Source organism: Solanum verrucosum, unplaced genomic scaffold, assembly GCF_900185275.1.
Source record: "Solanum verrucosum unplaced genomic scaffold, falcon-dt-bn FXZP01000176.1, whole genome shotgun sequence".
Lineage (NCBI taxonomy): Eukaryota > Viridiplantae > Streptophyta > Magnoliopsida > Solanales > Solanaceae > Solanum > Solanum verrucosum.
This window is the reverse complement of record NW_026020412.1, coordinates 3,103,626-3,124,967: the sequence shown is the minus strand read 5'-3', so window position 1 is coordinate 3,124,967 and position 21,342 is coordinate 3,103,626. Positions and strand designations below refer to the sequence as shown.

The window sequence follows — 21,342 nt, the reverse complement described above, 5'->3', positions numbered from 1 at the left end:
TTGGAAAGTAATTTAAAAATCTTGATCGAGACGATCCTGCATTGGAAGTAATTTAAAAATCTTCTTTTATGAAAATAAAGAAATTAAATGTGTTAACAAAATAAAAAAATGAAGAAAAACTTAATAGGGAAAAAATGGAGAGAGTCTAGTGGATATGGAAAAAATTTAGGGATTAAAGACTCAACGTTCCCCACTTCACCTCGCCCCTACCCATTGTTGTCCCATTTTAAGACTCATATGGGGCATAGACCCGTGTGCGAGAATATATTCTCTTCGTTTCGACCAAAAAAAGCAAAAAGCAAATGGAGCAAAAATATCCACTCAACTCATCAGTTACTTATTTCCACTATACATAACGCCAAAACAAACAAAACAAAAATGATGTGAAGTTGTGAATATTATTTCCATTACAGTACACACCATTTCTTCCTCCTCCTTCTCTTCTATTCATACAAAATAAAAATGCTTCATCTATGCTCAAACCTCCATTTTTCTATCAAAACATGGAGTTTCCTCTTCATTTTCTTCATTCTAGCTTTCTTTACTACTCTCAACTATCACCATAACTCACCACCAACTTCCCTTTTTTACTTCAACACTTTCATCTCTTCCGCCACTAACTACACCCTCGCTACCTACCTCCGTCACCTCACTCTCCACCCTCATCTTGCTGGTACAACCCCTTCCCTTCATACTGCTCTTTACGTTAAGTCTCATTTCCAATCCTTAAACCTTCAAACCCATGTTACTAATTACACTGTTCTTCTATCATACCCTTTGTTTTCTTCAGTTATTCTCCATTTTCCAAATGGGTCGGTGCTTTCTTTAGCTTTGGATGAGCCGGGTTTTTCTTCAAGTGGTGTTGTAAAGCCATATCATGCTTATTCACCATCTGGGTCGGCGTACGGTAAGCCGTGTTTTTTGAATTATGGGAGGGAAAAGGACTATATTGCCCTTGGTGCGAATGGGGTGAAGGTTAAAGGATGTGTTGGGATTGTGAGGAGGGGTGGTGGGTTATCGAGGAATGAGATGGTGGAGAAGGCGGCGGCGAGAGGGGTGGAAGCGGTGTTGATGTTTACGGAGGGTGAGTTTGAAGGTGGGGTTGAAAGAGGGACAGTGATGAGTGGTTTAGGGGACCCATTAAGTCCTGGGTGGGGTGGGGTTGAGAATGGGGAGAAGTTGAGAATAGATGACCCTTTGGTGATGCAAAGGTTTCCTAGTATACATTCATTGCCTATATCAATGAAGTCAGCTGAGATTATATTGAAATCACTTGAGGGACCTGAGATGCCTTATGAATGGAGAAAGAGTTTGAGATGTAGTACTAGTGGAAGACTTGGGCCTGGACCCATTATGATCAACTTTACCTACCAGGTTAGTTCACCCCTCTTTGTCATGCTCATTTTTTTTTCCTTTCAATTTCTTGTGTTGAATGTCTTCATTCATTTTGTCCTATACCTTGATTATGACTACTATTATTTGGATGTTTCTAGAATGTCTTCAACTTATCTATTTCTAGTAAAATGAGATGGATGGAGTTCTATTTATTTAAGTTTTTGGGTTTTCCAAAAGTTGTAAGTTGTTAATTTTGGTGAATTTCTTGATAGATGATGGTAAAGATTACTTCTTTGTTCTCATGTCTGCTTTTGGTAAAGAAAGATTGCATTTCCAAATATTGCCCAAGCATCATTTTAGTGAAGTAATGAAATGATATTTGACAATAAGAAACATCTTGAATATGGGGTGGGTGGTATTGGCTTACGCCATTCTTGATTGTGGGGTGGTAGGTCAGTTTGAGTAGGATAGTTCAGTCTCACCTTAAAGTGATGTTTATCTATCGGGAGGTATAGCTGATAGGGGAAGAGGGATGCTGGAGGATCTGGGCTGTCTTGTAATAGAAAGATGAACCTGAATATTTACGTAGATTGGTTGGAGTAAAGATGATTAACTTTAGGTCATGGTTGACTTTTTGAGTTCATTACACAACTTGTAATGAGGCTTCCCTCTGTAAATACTTGTCAGCAGTTTTGCTGCTGTTTTATACAATACCGTTTACCAACCAAAAAACAAAAAAAGATGCATACCTATGACCGTTTATGGTTGATCGAGCCATCGAGGTTTGGATCAATTGGGCATGCAATGGTAAGTATTCTCAAAACAGGCTTTTACAATTAGCAAATAAAGCAAGTCTGCTTCTGTTGGTTTATCATAAGGTGTGCTCATGATGCTAAAAAATAGAAAGTCTCACAAACACTACGCCTTCCGTTCCAAAATAAGTGGTGTTTTACATAATGAAATAGACATTATGTTTAAGGAGAGCAGATTACATTTTAACATATGCATGCTATCCTGTGTAAACATATCTATTAACTTCTTTTTTTGGGTTCTTCCTGTTCAAGTTTGCCTTCTTCCATTTTTCAAAAGCAAGATGAAAGTTGAGTTGAGCAGTAAAAATGCCTGCCAAGTAGCTATTCATGAATTATTCTTTGAGAAGGTGTAACATAATGTATGCAATTCCGGGGCATTGACCAGCTGCAAGCTGGACTTAATAATTTTCACCATGTCCTGAATATATAGAATGTTTGGTTCACTAGCTACATAAAAAAAAGAGAGGATATAACCTTCTTTTAATAGGCCAAACAAAAATACTGTCGGTAATTGTGTATCAGTGTTTGCTATGTTTCCTTTTATCACTAAAACTAATGATCCAATTAATCAAGATACAAAATGAGAATTGTATCCATGTTGTCAAACATTAGCTGGCTTGTCAAGCTGATCCAAGGTTGACTTTAGAAAACAGAACATGAGTTTCTAGAGTCTGGATCCTTTTAAGTTGTCTAAAACTACATGCAAGGTTTCTGATATTTTTTAGTTGCTTGATGGTGTTCGTAAACGTGATGGCCAATTTAGGAGAGCTTTAGCGTTTTTGAATTCTTATCCTAGTTGTACTAGTCACATAATATGTGCGCAATTCATACACTTCTCTTAATTTATAAAGGGTCAACATGAGCTTGGTATACAGCTATACCTGATTCCGGCCTATATCCATGAAGCAACGATAAAATAACTGTGATGTGATGAGGCAGCTTAAGTATATAATGTATCACTCAGCTTTAGAAGTAGAAATATTCAAATCTCAGAGATTTAGATTTCAGAGTTTTGATACCCCAAATCATCAATTATCATATTAAGAATGTAGTCTGTACCAACAAGATACTTGCATGAATAACTTGAATGCTACACATCCATCAGTGCTTAGCTTTTCCCGGGTCTTCTTGATTAGTTGAAAGAAAGACTGAGCAGAACGATATCTGATTTTCTAGAACATTACATATATTTTTCACCCAAGCCACTAAATTTTCCAATTTTTGAGTTGACTCTTTCGCCCAGTTACGAGAGTTGCTTTTAATGAGAGAGGAGTATCCTCTGGAGAACATGGTTCTCTAGATGAGAAAACTACAGTTTATGGAAAGAGAGAATGCATAGTTACGCCCTCCAACTATGACATCATTTTTAAATAGACACTTTAACTTGGCGTGGTCCTAGTACCCCCTTGAACAATTTCAAAATGATAATATATATAACCTTTTCCGTTCAACCTCAGTTATCAGTAAGAAGGGGTAAATCACAGACCAATTATTATTTGCCACGTGTCAAATTAATTAATTTTATATTTTTATTATGTTTTTCTTTATTTCTGTTCCTTCCTTTTATTCCCCTCTTTCCTCCATCATTTTTATGCACTTAAACCCATATTCCCTGTGTTCCTCACCATTGACCCATCCCTTCCGCTCCGGCCAACCTTCGACATAGCCATCACTATTCATTTGTTTCATCTTTCCTAAATAGCTCTAACCCTCTATTATTAATTGTTTTATTTTTTATTTTACATAAGAGGATAAAGTGGTTTGAGAGATATGATTGAGGCTGTAAATTTTTTCTTGTATGCTTCTATAACCACCCCACCACCATAGTTACTGCCAAATCACCGTTAGATTGAAAATAAAAATCAGAACAATTATTATGATGAAGGGAAACACTATTAAATTGGAGATTTGTAATTCTCTTACCAAAAAATGATGGATAATAAATTCATAACAAAATTAAAAGAAAAAATAGTTGACAAAGAATTGTTAGGATAGAGAACTCGGGTAGCGTGGAATTTAGCCAAACAATGTTATAATGACAATAATAAAGACAAAAGTAAGTTGATAATAACGAAAGTAAAACAAACAAAGAAAATACAAATTTAACGTTGTTTGGTCGGTGTGACTTAGTCCACTAGCGGAGATGAGCAATTTCACTATATCAACAAGGGTACAGAACAGAGTACAAAATTAGAGTAAATACTTTAATTAATCATGTGAGAAATATAAGCAAAATATATTATTGAATTGTATATCTACATTTTTACACAGAGACCCTATTTATAGACACCACAATACAAGCCTTTACCAAGTAGAATATTATATACTATTCCTATTACTATTCTAAGTAGGATTGTATATACATATACCTATTCTAACACTCCCCTCAAGCTGGTGCATACAAGTCATATGTACCTAGCTTGTTACAAATGTAATTAATACGAGGATCGATGAAGGGATTGCTGAGATATCTGAAAGTTGATCACTCGACTTCATAAAATTGATAGTCAACTTCAATGTGTTTATTCTTCTCATGAAGTATTGAATTTGATGCATAATGTTAGTCAATCTCAATGCGCTATTGGATTTGATTATAATATCAATAAAACACAGAGTGATAAATTCCTGAATTACAGTGTTGAACTTTCCAAGCCAAGCTTGAAAAGACTGTTTCAGACCATAAAGTGACTTACACAATCGACATACAAGTCTACTAGACTCTCCTTGAGCAACAAAATCAGGTGGTTGCTCCATATAGACTTCTTCCTCAAGATCACCGTGGATAAAACATTCTTAATGTCCAACTGATTAAAAGGCCAATGGAGAACGGAAACCATAGATAGAATAAGGTGGACATATGCTATTTTAGCCACGGGAGAGACGAAATATCTAAGTATAACTTTTTTTTTGGCAAAAGTAAATCTGAAACAGATTGTGCTCGAAATATGATATAAAATATATGGATAGTCTCTAAATCAAGAGATGAGTAGATCTTAAACAAGAAAGTCATTGTAAAACTGGTCGGAACATGCTCACGCGTCGGATAACTAGATTTGATGGCTGAAAATGGTCACAATCGAGGAATAAAATTTTGTGGGTAGGGTCAGATGATGGAACGACCCTACTTAGAAAGAGAATTATATGGGTAGGATTGGAATGATGGCACAACCCAACTGAGAAAGAGAATTATACGGATAGGATTGGATTGACGGCACAACCCTACCGGAAAAGAGAAATTATACGAGTAGGGTTAGAATGATGGCACAGTCCTATGCAAATAAGATTTAAGGAGTCACAGAAAAGATGCATGGAACTACACAAATCAAATCTGAGGAGTCATTGTAAAGACATACGATGCTATGCAACTCAGATATGAGAAAGTAGTTTGGAAAAATCTACGGCACTATGCAAATTAAATTTGAGAAGTAGTCTAGAGAGATGAACCGTACTATGCAAATCAGATATGAGAAAGCAGTCATTGGAAATATGACAGAATGCTATGCAAATCGAATATGAGAAAGTAGTCATCAAAAAGATTGCATGGTGCTACACCAATTAGATATGAGAAAATAGTCACCAAAAAGATGCACGATGGCCCAACTTTTGCTAACATAATGTTGGCAAAACGGGTGGCATATATGGGTAATAGTCGTTCGCCGATAGTGGAGGCTCTTTGATTCTCTACCAAGATCGTAGAGGCTCTGATACCATGTGAGAAATATAAGAAAAGAATATTGTTGAATTGTGTATCTACATTTTTTTTATGACTGTGTATCTACATTATTACACCGAGGCCTTATTTTTATTTTTATTTTTGAAATTAGTAACTTTACACCGAAACCTTATTTATAGACACCACAAACAATCCTTTACTAAGTAGGATATTATATACTATTTCTATTCCTATTACTATTCCAATTCTAAGTAGGATTGTATATACATATTCATATTCTAACAAATCCCAAATACCCCAAGAGAATAACCTCACAAGATCACTCCTTTCTTTCACACAAGTGTTTTCCTTTACGCTAAAGGAAAAATAAAGAAAGAGAGCAATGAAATATTTTCATATGCTTCAAGGTGTGTTACAACTAATGGCCGACTTTCCTATTGATACGGATGAAAATGTACTTGTTGATGTCATCAATGATATTAATAGAAGATACAAACTTCAACATTTCAATGTAAATTTATCAACTTTTATGGCTGCAAAATCTCAACTTTTACGGCTGTCAAATATTAACATTTACAACTACCAAATCTCAACATTTATGGCCGCCAAATCTTTGACAAAAGGAAGAAAAACAACTTTCTTGATCATGGTATGGACCTTCCAGAATCTACGACAAAATAACAAAGGCCACAACATTAGAAATCTCCACCTTGGTCTGTATGTAGCTATGGCATACCCATTTGGTACAACGGTAGAAGTCACAACTTCTAACTCAACTTCTAGAGCTTCAACATCAGGAGTTTCAACTGTATTATGTTCCAATGAGTTTGGCTTAGAAGGAATGCCAAGCTCCTTATTCATGTTACCTGAACTAGAAGACTCTTTTCTGGGGTATAACATAGAGGATCATAAGAGTATCATGAGAGAACGAAGCATATTGATACCAAGTATCACTTCATCCGAGAAACCATTGTTTAAGGAAAGGTCTTTGTTTAGAAGATTATGAAGTCTCTTCCAGTCAGCAAGTTCAAGCTTTGCTTGACTTGATTGCCATTTATGAAGAATAATTTAGCCCATATGGGCTTTTGCGGAGAGGATGGAGCAGATTTACTATATTCGCCAGGGTCAGGCCAAGGTAGAGATTTGTAATGTGGCCTTTGTTATTTTGACTTAGATTTTGTAGGGTACTTTTTCTTTCTTTTGTCAAAGATTTGGCAGCCATAAATATTGAGATTTGGCAGTCGTAAATATTGAGATTTGGCAGTCATATAAAAGTTGATATGCTTACATTGAAATGTTGATGTTTGTATCTTCTATTGATGTCACTGATGACATCAACAAGTACATTTCATTCCTATAAATAAGGAAATTGGCCATTAGTTGTAACACACCTTGAAGCTCATGAAAGCATTTCATTGCTCTCTTTCTTTATGTTTCCTTTAAGTAAAAGAAAACACTTGTGTGAACCTTTCTTTAGAGTGATCTTGTGAGGTTATTCTCTTGGGGGTATTTGGGATTAATTTGTATCCTTGTTGATATAGTGAAATTGCTCCTCTCTGCCAGTGGACTAGGTCACACTGATCGAACCACGTCAAATTTGTGTCTTCTTTATTTGCTTTACTTTCGTTATTATCAACTTATGATCGTCTTTACTTTTGTCATTGTAACATTGTTTGGCTAAATTCTGCACTACCCAAGTTCTCGATCCTAACAAGAACTATGATTTATCGGGTTATAGGCTCGAGGAAAAAGAGGTTGAATAAAGGAGGAGAAAGAAGATGAGAGAAGCAAGAAGATACTGGAAAAAATGAAAATGGGTGAAGAGTTCGATGAAGAAGATAAGAGGAAAAAGAATTGAAAAATAAATTAAAATAAATAAAGTAACAAAAAAATATTTTCAATGTAACAGATGCTCAAAAAACTAAAAAATTCTTAATTTTTGCTTATCTAATGCTCTATTGGAGAATGAAGTACACTCTCCACGTCACATGGGGTCATAAGGGGGTATTAGGATTTAGGACACCCACCTAATTAAAGTGTATGTTTGAAAATAATGTCTTAGTTGGAGGGGGTAATTATGTTTTCTCTTATGGAAACAACTTACTGTTAACACTCTTTCCAAACAAGCCGTGTCACTTTTTTTTCGAAGCTAACCTAGAATGTATCAACTTTTTTCTCGGAGAAAATATCTTTCACGAAGCATTTTAGTGCTTTTCCAATGTCATGTACTAACTACGTATAGTAGGACCCACTTTATATAAGTTAACATTTCTCAAGGAGTTCATGCTTTCCCTTTGGATTTACTCATTTAAATAGCATGGATTCCAATTCTTGTTTTAATAGATGTTTTTGTTCAAATTTGGTCATAATAGTCTTTACTTATGCCAAGGCATATCTGTTTTCTTACCAAAAGAATTGGATGATTTATTGTCAGATTCTGCTAGGAGCGAGTGACTTGTTAGAACTTAGAACTGCCTCTAACTATTGTCTCACCGCTACTACTTTCATTATCAATATGAATGGTCATAATAGTTATTGCCAAGTTTGCAAGTGTAGCTTAGTGGTGGATTCAGTGGGTTGAGAACCATGAGGTCTCAAGTTCTATTTTTTTTTTTTTTTTAATGACAAGGGAAACCCACAGCCACTACCCTTTGGGTGCGCACAGGGTAAAACCCCCGCTCCTATGCAATAGCTTGCAAACCACATAACCCACACTAGGCAAGCCCAGTGCGACGAGCTCGACCCAGAAGGCAAACCCCTTGCTTTCGCTGGCAAGGGGTTTCGAGCTTGAGACCTCCAACATGGAAGTCCCAAGGCCAAACCACTGGGCCACCCCGAAGGGTAGTCTCAGATTCAATTTCTAGCAGAGGCAAAAACACTAAGTGGTTTCATATCCTATACGTGCCTTGGTGGATAGAGTTACTCGGTACTTGTGTTGGTACGTGGTAGTAGGTACCCCGTGGAATCAGTCGAGGTGTCCTCCAGCTGTCCCCGACACCACTGTTATCAAATTATTTTTTATTGCCAAGCTCAAAATTATGTGATTTTTCAAAGATACTAATATTTCCATGAATGTTATGAAGTGCTTAAAAGGTTAAATATGTTCTTTGGATGATAGAAAGGAAAAGTTGCTCGTGATAGTTATTTCTCCATTGTCACACAATGGTTATTTAGATCGGCATTTTAAATGGCATTCTTTAGGCTCCCCTAAGACTAACATGCATGAGTCAAATACATATTAGGAAAGTCATATTGGTCAAAGGAACTTTCTCTTATTGAACATCTCCTGGTCTCAGTTGTTTAATCCAATCTTTGAAGAGATATGCAGTTCATCAAAGAAATAGATCTTTTGCAATTTTCACCTGCCAATTCTCTCAAGATATATTACCTAATTTTACAGCGTGTGCATATATGTAACCATTAACTTTAATTGATTCTTTTCAATTTAACGACTAAAGTTACCCAACAAAATGGTATATATACGGATTGGCCCAGAAGTAGGTTAGCTCAGAAATTTATTGAAGTGTTTCTGCATTATTTCTGATTCCAGGGTGAGAAAAAGATGGCAACAGTTCATAATGTTTTTGCTGTCATACGGGGATCACAAGAGCCTGATCGTTTTGTACTTCTTGGAAACCATAGAGATGCATGGACTTATGGAGCAGTTGACCCCAATAGTGGAACCGCTGCCCTGCTTGACATTGCTCGTAGATATGCTCTTCTCATGCGTTTGGGTTGGAATCCTCGGAGAACAATCATTCTCTGCAGTTGGGATGCAGAAGAGTTTGGGATGGTAGGTAATGTTCTATCTCCAGAAGTCACCAGCATGTTCTGCTCTCTGATGGTAGGATCAGGTGCAATGTCTAGAATTGACTGAGAGATTATTCTGTCCAACTTATTTTACCCCCTCTTTAGAAATATGTATGCTAATTCAAAAAATAAACTTGTGATTCTCTTTAATCACTTCTTGTTCTGCTATTAAACATGAATATTATGTGGACGCGACCTGTGAATCTGGCTGGATGATTAAACGGTAGGATTGACCATAAAGTAAGAAAGTTTTTTGAGTGGCTATAGTTTATAGGCCTTTATGCATGTTTTGTGGCTTGGACTCTATTTAACAGAGAGAGTGCAGAATAGCCCATCACAGATATTCTGGAACCTGATTCTGGGCTAATGTCATATTAGACTGCTTCCTCAAAGCTACCAGAGTTATTGTAATGATCTTTACTTTTGTTTTGCACTCATCTTGTTCTCTCTTCATGGATTCAGATTGGATCAACTGAATGGGTTGAGCAGAATCTTGTCAACCTTGGATCTAAATCTGTGGCCTATCTAAATGTGGATTGTGCAGTTCAAGGCCCTGGGTTTTTTCCCAGTACGACTCCTCAGTTTGACAATCTGCTTACCGAAATCACCAAGAAGGTAAGCCTGCTATGCTATCAGTCAGTGGAAGTTTTAGACAATGATTCCTTTTAATCTGATGTTTTAGCTAATTGTATTTGATTTGCTGGATAAGGTTAATGATCCAGACTCAGAGGGCATGACTCTTTATGAAAGATGGACAGCTGCTAATAGAGGTATCAAGGTAATTTTCTCATGCGCTGTTTTTCGTTATTTCTTTACACAATCTTTCATCAAGCAAATTATAGGTGTAGCGTATACTGCGTTACACTAGAATTCTTTTTGTCTTATCTATCAAATAGGAATACTGAATACTGAGATTTTGTTGAAAAGGATAATCTATTTACCATAAAAATAGAACTAAGAGGATACTTCCTGATCAATTAGAATTTTATAAAAGAAAATGGTCAAGATTACCTGTATATCTAAAGGGATGTTTTGGATGCAGAATTTTATGCACATATGACTATGGGTTTTGCATACAAGTTGTTATTTCATATATATTCTGAGAGTTGTTGCATATGGGATAAAACTTCTATAAGTATAATGCGTTGACTCATAAAATCATCATTTCTTGTGTCAGTATTTACCATTTCCTGTAAGGTTGGCTCCCCCCCGCCCCCTGTTTTCCACCACTAAGTGTGAAGCATTTTTGAAATGGTAAGTGACTTACAAATTTGGTTGAGCAAGTGACCCTCATTGCAAGTCTTTGCATTTGGAAAGAGTTCTTTATCCTCCGTAATAGCATTTTCTAGGAGACTGAAATGTATGGTACCTATCTTCAATAATAAGATCCCTTCTGTAACCAATTCTAAATGTTGCTAAAATTCTGTTTCTCCTTGGTTTCTGGCATGGACAAATGAGGGATTCCCTTGCATCCATTTGTTTCCGTGATTTATTGTCCTCTTTATCTTCTCTTCTGTACTTTTCTAAGCTGCGTGCAAGTGTGATGGTCTTTGCAATTGCAGATTCAACGGCTTAGTGGAGTAGATTCAGACTTTGCCCCATTTTTGCACCATGCAGGTGTTCCTTCTGTTGATCTGTACTATGGCAGAGGTATAGTGCTTCCATTCTTAGCTAAACCAGACCAAACCCAAAATCATCCAAACAGTGGGATTTCAGTGCATCCAAGGTACATTGTGCCCCATATATTCTGTAAATGATTTCTTTGTTCTCTTGCAGATTTTCCAGTATATCACACAGCATTTGATTCCTACAACTGGATGGTAAATTTTGGGGATCCATTCTTTCAGCGGCATGTGGCAGGTAGTTACTTATTTTATGTAGCTTTAAATGTTTCTGTGGCTTATTCGAAGCTACCAGCTTTGTATATATGTTAGATGCATCTATATAACTTAAAGGTATTTCTTAATATCTAAAATTGCATATGTTTGATCTACATTGATACAGGTTTTTAGGGTTTCATTTTTTATCTTTGGATTTTGATGTCATGCTATGGAGATGACATGCTTTTCTTTGTTTCTCCTCCCTTTGCTCACAGTGACAGGAGTGTGGGGACTTCTTGCGCTTCGCCTGGCTGAGGATCCGATTTTACCTTTTAACTATCTTCCATATGCTGCTGAGCTGCAGGTAAAGAAAGTTTAAATTTTGAGGGTTTCACTTTTGGAAGCATAAGCTATTGTTAATACCTCTGACCTATAATTAAGATGAATATGTTGGAGTGATTTGTTGCTCCCAAATGCAAATGCACGTGGTCACCAAGTAATACAATGACTCAAAAGTCGGATATTGAACCACAATGACATGCTTTTTCAATTTATTTGATTAACTTATACTAATTAATTGCGCAAGTATTTTCACCACAAGTTGATTTTAATCTACAGCACAAAATAAATGATTTTTGTGTGTTTGGTAGGTGGAGGTAAACATTTTCCTGGAAATATTTTCCAATTTTCATATGATTGGTTGATCAAAATGTTTTGAAAACATGCCCCCAAGGCCTAGCTCGAGTGGCAAAAGATGGAGGATTTGTGGCTTAGGTCGCAGGTTCAAGCCCCACACCATGCAAAGCGAAGCCCGGTATTTAAGTGGAGAAGGGTAGAGGGGCGGGCCCATTATCCACCGAGTTTATAAGGCTGTGATTGGTCCAAAGGGCAGGTCACAGACGGATTTCTGGTTATCAAAAAATAAAAAGTTTTGAAAACATATATAGCTTCTTAAAAATGAGGAAAATGACTTCCCTAATGGAAGTAGGGAAAACAAGTTGCACAATTGAGGTTCCATGTTTATTGTCTCCTCCACTCTCACCCAACCCTCACCCCTTGACCATCCCACCCCCTGCCACCCCTGAACCCCACTCCCCATCCCTACCCGCCTCCATAACTTTCTGCTAGATAACATATAAATGTTGTTGTTCTAATATTTTTTTACTTAATTACCAAACACTAAAAAATTGTAAGAGACCCACTTACTTACCAAGAAAACATTTTCCTTCATACCAACCACACCCATAAATTAATTATCACTTATATATATCAAGAGTTGAAACATTGGGATTTAACAAAATAAAAGATAAGACTCAAGCGTTATGGATCCTATATGTCTGTGGTCATGAATTTAACACAAACACATTCAAACTCCCGTATATTAACCGAACAAGGCGAACTAAGTATATGCCTATCCTAGATGCAAATCCGCTCCCTGATGTCTGGGGTTGAGATTTTGTTCTACTTAACCTTATTGCATGTCCTAGACTCCCACTTTCGTGTTCAATCTAAGATTCAAAGGTGTATGCTATTGGTCGCAAAACAATATAACAATTAAACTCAAGGTTAAATAAATAGCTCATACGATTAATTTCTAAAACATCAATAAGTTCATACAACAACAATCATGCAACTACCATAACCCAGGAATAAGGAATTATCCGCTCATGTTCATAACAACAATCAAGAGAATGTGATTATGTACATAAACATCTAAGAAAGATGAAAAGAAGTAAAAACCAAGGGATCTGTGGCCTCAAGTGCAAAACTCTTAGCAAAATGTCTGAACCCCTTCAAAAATGACCTTGGAGTCTATCTATTGACTAGGAAAAACATTCAGATGAACTCTCCTAGTCAAACTTGGAATCGGCCAGAATTAGACTTTGATTCACCTTTCATCGCAGCCCATCGCCCATCGCACTATTTCACCGTGTTGGGTGATGCGCCGCATTAACTCTTTGCCATCTCTTGACTTTAAAAAATTCTTGAGCCTCCCATGTTTCACCACGCCGCACTGGCCATCGCGGTGAAATTTACCACATTGGTCACTGCGAATCTGTGGGGAGCACTGTCTTCTTCTCCTTGAGACTTGGAGCCTGTTTGGATGAGAGCTTATTTTTGTTATTTTGGCTTAAAAGACTTTTTAATCTTTACCCAAACACTATAAAAGTGCTTAAAAGCTATTTTGGCATAAAAGCACCTAAAATAAGCCAATCCAAATATGCTCCAAGTCAAAATTCTGAGGGCCTTCCATTTCCTCACCACGTCGTGCTGGCCATCACACTGAGTGATATTGTATTGGGTAGTGCAACGCGGTGAACTTGCACTTCATCCACACTTAGCCAGATTTCTCTAGGTTTTTCCAGTTCTTGTTCATTTTCGTCCAGAAACACCTATATTCGCAAATAAAGCCCAAATTAGTTTGATATCTCATAATCAACATAAGTTAGGTATATTTATTACTAATTCATATCAAAACAAGGTAGAAATGCAAATAAAGTAGTGCATAAAGATGTATAAATACACCTAACATCATGATTGTTCTTTGAAGAAGGATTTATATCCACGCCATACATTGAATACCTTCTGTATGCATCTGTCACATATGCTATATTGTGTTAATTTGGTCATGACATCCTTTTTATGCTTGGCCCTTGTGATTGCTCTCAAGCAAACTCACTTGAATGCATTTATTAATTCCTTATAGAAGAAGCAAAAATAAACAACTTTCTTTATACTATGTGACTGACCCTGAAAAATGCATGATTTCTTAAGATTAGGAGATGAACACAACAATATTAATGCTTGCTTTATTGAAGATCATAATCTACATCCTCTTTTAAAGTCATGGACTTATCTGCTGTGGTCTTGTTTTCAATGAACACCACACAAGCTCTCTACTTCTCCCTACTCACCCTTGTCTATGGGTTAATGTCTACAAATTTACAGGACTATACCCGTATCCTGAGTAAGTTGTTGGAAGGAAGAAACATCTCGTTGCATCCTATTACTGCTGCCACTCAAGAACTTGCAGCTGCAGCTAAAGAAACTCTAGATGAAGCAAAGGTTAGATATTAAACTCTGTTGCACAATTTTACTTCCTTTCTTCTAAAGTAGTTGTGGTCAGATACTGAGCATCGGGAAGTGATGGAGAAAAAATTATGGAATGGGGTCCCAAAATACATGAAGGTTTTACTGCTACTTTTTCCTCTTTTAATTGTAATTATAATCTTCAAAAGTACTGCAAAAATTTTTTTGATGAAGTAAGGAGATTTCATTAGAAGGCATCAAGAAGATGCAAGGCAAAAAATTACAGCAAAAAGAAGGGGTCTGCTCCTGTACAAGAATTTACTAAATAACTAAAGAGCAGACATAGTCCAAAAAAAGATCAACAGTGGTTACAGGGGCCTGGTTGAAACCAACTATATAAGAAGACTAAACAGTTGGATTTTAGAATGCCGTTAGGAATTGAAATCCCATCAAAACATCTACGATTCCTTTCATTCCAGATGCACCAATAGCAGCAGGCACCATACGCCATGTTTTTTTGATGGGTTTCCCAACTCTCCACGAACACCAGCTCTCATAGGCTTCTTTAATACTATTTGGCATGACCCAGGCAACTCCAATAACTGATAAGAACATACTCCATATGCCACCAGCTCCCATATGCTCTGCAAGTTTTAATGAGATAGTTATTGGAGTTCTCCTCTTAACCCAGATTCCTATCTCCTTTATACATGGTATGTTGCAAGTGAATCAGCAAAGTAACAAGATTAGCTGAGGTGGCAAAAGTTAGTTAAGAATTGTTGAGTTGGCAAAATTCTGTCAGCGCTGTTAGGAGTTAGTTGCTACAGCAAGCCACAGTGCAATTAGTTACAAACAGTTAGTCGATTGATTCAATTTAGCTTTAGCTTATATACCAGTTGTAGATGGAATTGTAATTCATTGTTGGATGAAATAAACTCTACTTCTCTCTTTTCTTAATACAAATTCTTAGCTAATCTTCTCGGACGAAGTCCCTGAACTTGGCATTCATCTTCCTCGAGATTCTCCTGGATTAGTCGAATTCACTGTTTGTGCATCAATTGTTATCAGAGCCATCATTCCTTGGCATGGCTATGCTGAGACGAAGCAAGAATCAAGAAAGACCAGTAGAAGGAATGGAGGATAGATTTCTGCAGATTCAGGAGCAATTGCAGAAATTGATGGAGGGCATGTCTAGTATTCATGGTCGCAATACTCAAACAGAAAAGGAATTGGGTGAGATCAAGGAAGCAATTGGATATATGAGTACAAAGGAAAAGGATGAAGAGCTTGGGAGAGTAGAATCTTCGAATGCGAGAGAGTGTTCGGTAGAATGACAACGTGAGAATCGACCCAGAGAAACACCAAATGCTGCTGCTTACAATGGTGCTAATTCTTTCATTCGTTACTCCATATTAGAATTTCCTCGATTTTCTGGCCAAGATTAGCGAACTTGGTTGTATAAAGTCGATCAGTCTTCTCCATGGATGAAATACCCTTTGAACAAAGGGTGAGGGTGGCTGCTATACACCTTGAAGGAGAAGCCATAGCTTGCATGTCTTACTTGAGATCTAGAGTGTCAATTTTGGACCTGGACTGCGTATCTATGGCACTGAATGAAATTTTGGTGAAGGCTTTGAAGATTCTATGGAAGCCTTGAAAAATCTGCATCAATCTGGCAGTGTTATGGAGTATCAGGCTGAGTTTGATGGACTGTTGACAGGAATTAACCTATCAAATGAGAATGCTATTAGCTTTTCTTGGGAGGTCTGAACCCAGAATTGGATAAAGCTGTGGGAATTCAGTCACCAAGAACACTACTACAAGCCTCTAAGATTGCAAGGTTGCAGGAAGAAGTGTTTGAGGCACAAGCTCAATCTTGAAGTCTTAAACCCTATTCCCAAAAGCTTTCCTTTCCAAATTCCACAGTCCAAACTTCCACATTCAAGTAGCCCTTTGAACCAAACTCCAATAAGCCTAATAGATTCAATAATACAACAGGAGGTTGACAACAGCTGAAATGGATGAGAAAAATCTAAAGGGCTTTGTTTTTTCTGTGATGCGAAACACGTACTAGGACATAACTGTACAGCTAAGAAACAGTTGTACTTAGTAGAAGTATTGGAGGAGGAATCAGTGGTTCTGAATGAGAAGGAACAGATACAGGAAATGGTAATTGAATTAGATGAATGGCTATATCACTGCAAGCATTTACTGGTGTGACAGGGTATCAAACTATAAGAGTCAGGTTATCATGAGAAGAAACCCCTGGAACTGTTGATTGATACTGGGAGCACCCATAATTTCATTGATCAGGGAGTGGCTAAAAGTTTAGATTGTAAATCTAGTCCTATCATTGAGCAGTCTATAAGTGTGGCTGATGGTAGAAGGGTACAGACTAGTTCAGTGTGCTAGTTTGCAATGGTTGGTACAAGGGACAACTTTTTCTTCAGACTTCCTACTTTTGCTTCTAGGAAATGTTGATATTATGTTGGGGGTGCAGTAGTTGAGTGCCTTCGGCAGAATCTTGTTCGATTTCAAAAGTCTAGGTTGTAAATCTAGTCCTATCATTGAGCAGTTTATAACGATGGTCGAAGGGTACAGACTAGTTCAGTGTGCAAGAATTTGCAATGATTGTTACAAGGGACAACTTTTTCTTCAGACTTCCTACTTTTGCCTCTAGGAAATGTTTATTGTATATTTGTATTAGGGGTGCAGTAGCTGAGTACCTTAGGCAGAATATCATTTGATTTCAAATACAGGTCTGTTGAATTTATGTACCTAGGGAAGAGAAGCATGAGCTCAGGGGTGCTGAAACTAGCTCATGACCAGCAAGTCCAAGTCATTGAATAAGATAGGAGGACTAGATGCTCACTTCTTCATGATGTCTATAGTTGAGGAGGCAACAGAAGGGGGACATTGCAATACCATACAGGCTACTCAAGGTACTGAAATTTCATCATCTCTATCTAAACTGATAGAACAGTACTCTTGCATATTTGAGATGTCTATTACACTACCACCACATAGGGGGCCATTTGATCACAAAATTTCCATTAAGGATGCATCTAATCCTGTCAGTAAAAGACCCTACAAGTACCCTGGAGTCAAGAAGGATATTATTGAAAAATTAGTAATAGAGATGTTGGATCAAGGTGTGATACAACATTGTACTAGTCCTTATGCTTAACCTGTGGTATTGGTGGGAAAGAAGGATGCGTCTTGGAGGCTCTGTGTTGATTACATGGAAATCAATCAGATGACCACTAAGGGCAAGTTCCCAATTCCCATAATGGAGGATCTGTTAGAAGAATTGGGGGGGGGGGGGGGGGGGGTGTGCTTAAGTGTTTTCTAAAATTGACCTGAGAGTAGGGTGCCACCAGTTAAGAATGACTGAAGGTGATACTCATGAAACTGCTTACAAGACTCATGAAGGCTACTATGAGTTTTATACTTTTATTCATGCCTTTTGGCTTGACCAATGCACCATCATCCTTCCAGACCCTCACTATTCAATTGGAAAAGCCTTAGTCAAGACACCAGGAACTTTATTAATAGATGTGATATCTGTCAGAGACACAAGTATGATGCTGCAGCTTCACCTGGTTTATTATAGCCTCTTCCTGTCCTTGGACTGATATATGTCTTGATTTTATTGAAGGCCTTCCTAAATCCAATGGAAGGGAGGTTATTTTGGTGGTTGTGAACAGGCTTAACAAGTATGAATACTTCCTCAGCTAGCAACATCTGTACACTGCTCAGTCTGTTGTTCAATATTTCTTAGACAGTGTGTTTAAGTTGCATGGATTGCCACTTACTATGACAAGTGATGGAGATCCAGTGTTCATGAGCTTATTCTGGCAGGAATTATTCACTCTTCAGGGGTACAACTTCAGAGACCCACTGCTTATCATCCACAAACTGATGTCAGACAGAAGTGTTGAATAGAACCTTGGGGACTTAGGTGCTTTTGTTTAGATTGTCCCAAGGAGTGGTCTGCTTGCTTGTCCTTGGCTGAGTGGTGATTTAACACGACTTATCATACTACCATTAAATGTACTCCTTATGAGGTGCTCTAAAACCACCTCTGCATCTTCCTTATCTGGTTGGTGAGTCTAATGTAGACATGGTGGACAGATCATTGGCTGCAAGAGAGGCTATCATACAGTTGTTCAAGTTCCACATAGAGGGGGCACAACAGAGAATGAGGGATTTATCAGACAAACATAGATCAGACAGGGATTTTGCAGTTGGGGATTATGTGCATCTGAAACTCCAGCTTTACAGGCATGTTTCAGTAGCTGTTAGGCCCTTTAATAAGCTTGCAGTTAAGTACTTTGGTCCCTATCCTATTGATGCTAAGATTGGTGTTGTGGCCTATAGGCTAATGCCTGCTGATGTTCTAATTCATCCTACCTTCCGTGTATCTCAGCTTAAGAAATGCCATGAGTTGCCATGACATGTCATGAGTTGCCTTTTGTGATTACTCATCCTCCTATGTTTCTTTTGTCAAGTCCTTATTGTCCTACTCCTGAGGCTAGTCTAGAGAGGAGATTGGTGAAGATGGGCAACAGGGCTGTTGAACAGGTTCTGGTGAAGTAACTGGTATATTTTAAGACCAAGCTACATGGGACTTTGTCACTGAATTGCAGCACATATCTCTTTCCTTTCACCCTTGAGGTTGAGGGTGTTCTTCAGCAGGGGTATTGTTCCAAGTAAATCAGCAAGTAACGAGATAAGCTGAGGTGGCAAAAGTTATTTTGGAATTGCTGAGTTGGCAAAATTCTGTTATCACTGTTAGGAGTTAGTTGCTACAGTATGCTTCAGTGCAGTTAGTAACAAAACAGTTACTCGATTGTATCAATTTAGCTTTAGATTATATACCTGTTGTAGATGGAATTTTAATTCATTGTTGGATTAAATAAACTCCTCTCTCTTTTCTTAATTCAAATTCTTAGCTGATCTTCTCGGGCTAAGCTTATTTGGATTGGCTTATTTTAGGTAAAATAGCTTTTAAGCACTTTGGTGGTGTTTGGGTAAAATAAAAATAAGCACTTGTTTTTAAGCCAAAATAACAAAATAAGCCAAAAGCCATAAGTTAGAAACTATAAGTCATAAGCCTAAAGCTAATCCAAACAGGCTCTAAGCCCCTGAACTTGGCATTCATCTTCCTCGATATTTTATCTCCTGGATCAGTCGAATTCACTGTTTGTGCATCATGGTATTCTGTACTAATCCTACATAAACAGTTGTATGTTGTGGAACATAGAGATTAAACATGAACGAGATATCCTCAGAATAAATACTGAAGGAAAAAAAGGTGAAACAAAACATGATGCCTTTGTTTTCTATTACCTGCATTGCTGTAAGCAAAGTTTATAACATAAGCTGACAATCGGCATGTGTTCCGTAAAACAAATATTCAGTGGGTGATTTGAGTAAAAATAAGGAAACAAGGATCAAGGATTGCACCTTTTTCCCACTACTTGTGCTTTTATTTTGTGTGGGATGGACATATAGAAAAATTTCAACAATATTTTATGTTTTGCTTGCTTCTTCTTTTAAGATATTTTCTTTAATTATCACTCATGAATTCATATTCACTCAGCTCCTCTGTATTCGTAAACCTAGAAACTGAAAGAAGATAAAGCCACAGACGAGCACACAGCACTGAAACGACGAATATTAAACGACCGGCTCATGTTTGCTGAGAGGGGCTTTTTGGATGCAGAAGGGCTTCAGGGAAGACCATGGTTTAAGCATATGGTAAGCTTTTTCTCCCTTTCGGTATAGTTGAGATTTCACAAATTATCATTGTTTTCCTTTTGTGTTCATTACCTCACAAGATTTGGATCTCCTCTCATATCACCCTTGGATATGTGTGGAATCCCATAGGAAATCCTCATTCACTCCGCTCCGTGAAAACTATGAAAGTTTTGACTGTTGTAATTTTATATCTAAAGAAAGCCACCTCTGAGTGACTTTGTTTTTGGACCATTTTCATCGAATTGATCTGCTTCAAATGTCACCCCTAAATGGACATGTAGAAGAGCACATTATGTATTGTAGTCTCCACAGCCATTGGCATTGACTGAGAAAATCTATTATGAGAATGAAACTTTGTGAAATGATAAAATTGTCATTTTAGATGATTTACAGCGCCACCACAAACAATGTCTGGGAAGATGGCACTGGTGTTGTATCTGTTTAGTAAGTGTTTTGAGTTTGGAATGCAGGTTTATGGGCCTCGTAATGACGGTGAAAGTGAGTTAGATTTCTTTCCTGGAATAGCAAATGCAATATCTAAATTGTCAGGCGGTGGAGAGCAGAATGCAGCAATTCAGCATGAGATTTGGAGAACTGCAAGGGCCATACAAAGAGCTGTTCATGCTCTTAAGGGTGAACTTATTACCTGAAAGAGAATGCTTACATTCAAAAACATATACTCATACTTGTACATACTCTTTTCACCTTTTTTATTAATAATTTGTAATTAGAGTATTGAAGTTTTATAGGATTTTTCTCTTTACTTTTTTTCACTCTATGGAGTTTGATACTTTCTTTCTTTGCTTTTGGATTTTTAGTACTACTATGATTGATACAGTTCAACATTAGGCAACTATATTAGCAAATACATGAGATAAAAAGGATTGAATTTTTAAAAATGTATTGCAAATTATTGGAAGTTTGCAAACAAAGATCAGTTATAATTTGCTCATTCTCAACAACTCCAAAATCTTTATAGATAGAACGTATAGTGAATTTTAAACTTGGGGATGAATGATATCTGAAAAGTTTTTGTTGTGTCACTTAAGTTATATAGGAATTCCTGACCCCAAGAGTTGAGAAAAGCAAGTTTTTCCTT

At 37.3% G+C, this 21,342-nt stretch overlaps 1 protein-coding gene across 1 annotated transcript; it reads left to right on the top strand.

Moving 5' to 3' along the window:
• Nucleotides 1-462: 462 nt before the first annotated feature.
• On the top strand, nucleotides 463-20,994 carry LOC125840713 (probable glutamate carboxypeptidase AMP1). The gene is made up of 10 exons (XM_049519679.1): nucleotides 463-1,374; nucleotides 9,371-9,613; nucleotides 10,093-10,245; nucleotides 10,340-10,408; nucleotides 11,193-11,280; nucleotides 11,407-11,490; nucleotides 11,726-11,814; nucleotides 14,400-14,516; nucleotides 20,109-20,243; nucleotides 20,714-20,994. The coding sequence occupies exons 1-10, from the start codon at nucleotides 463-465 to the stop codon at nucleotides 20,891-20,893; spliced, it is 2,070 nt and encodes a 689-aa protein (XP_049375636.1). The 3' UTR covers nucleotides 20,894-20,994.
• Nucleotides 20,995-21,342: the final 348 nt, after the last annotated feature.

What these genes read in the sequence shown, in the direction of transcription:
- LOC125840713 (XM_049519679.1), top strand. Translation starts at nt 463, where the DNA reads ATGCTTCATCTATGCTCAAACCTCCATTTTTCTATCAAAACATGGAGT. An exon ending in CTGCTAATAGAGGTATCAAG is followed by an intron (nt 10,409 to 11,192) that starts GTAATTTTCTCA and finishes TTGCAATTGCAG; the next exon opens with ATTCAACGGCTTAGTGGAGT. An exon ending in AAACTCTAGATGAAGCAAAG is followed by an intron (nt 14,517 to 20,108) that starts GTTAGATATTAA and finishes TCGTAAACCTAG; the next exon opens with AAACTGAAAGAAGATAAAGC.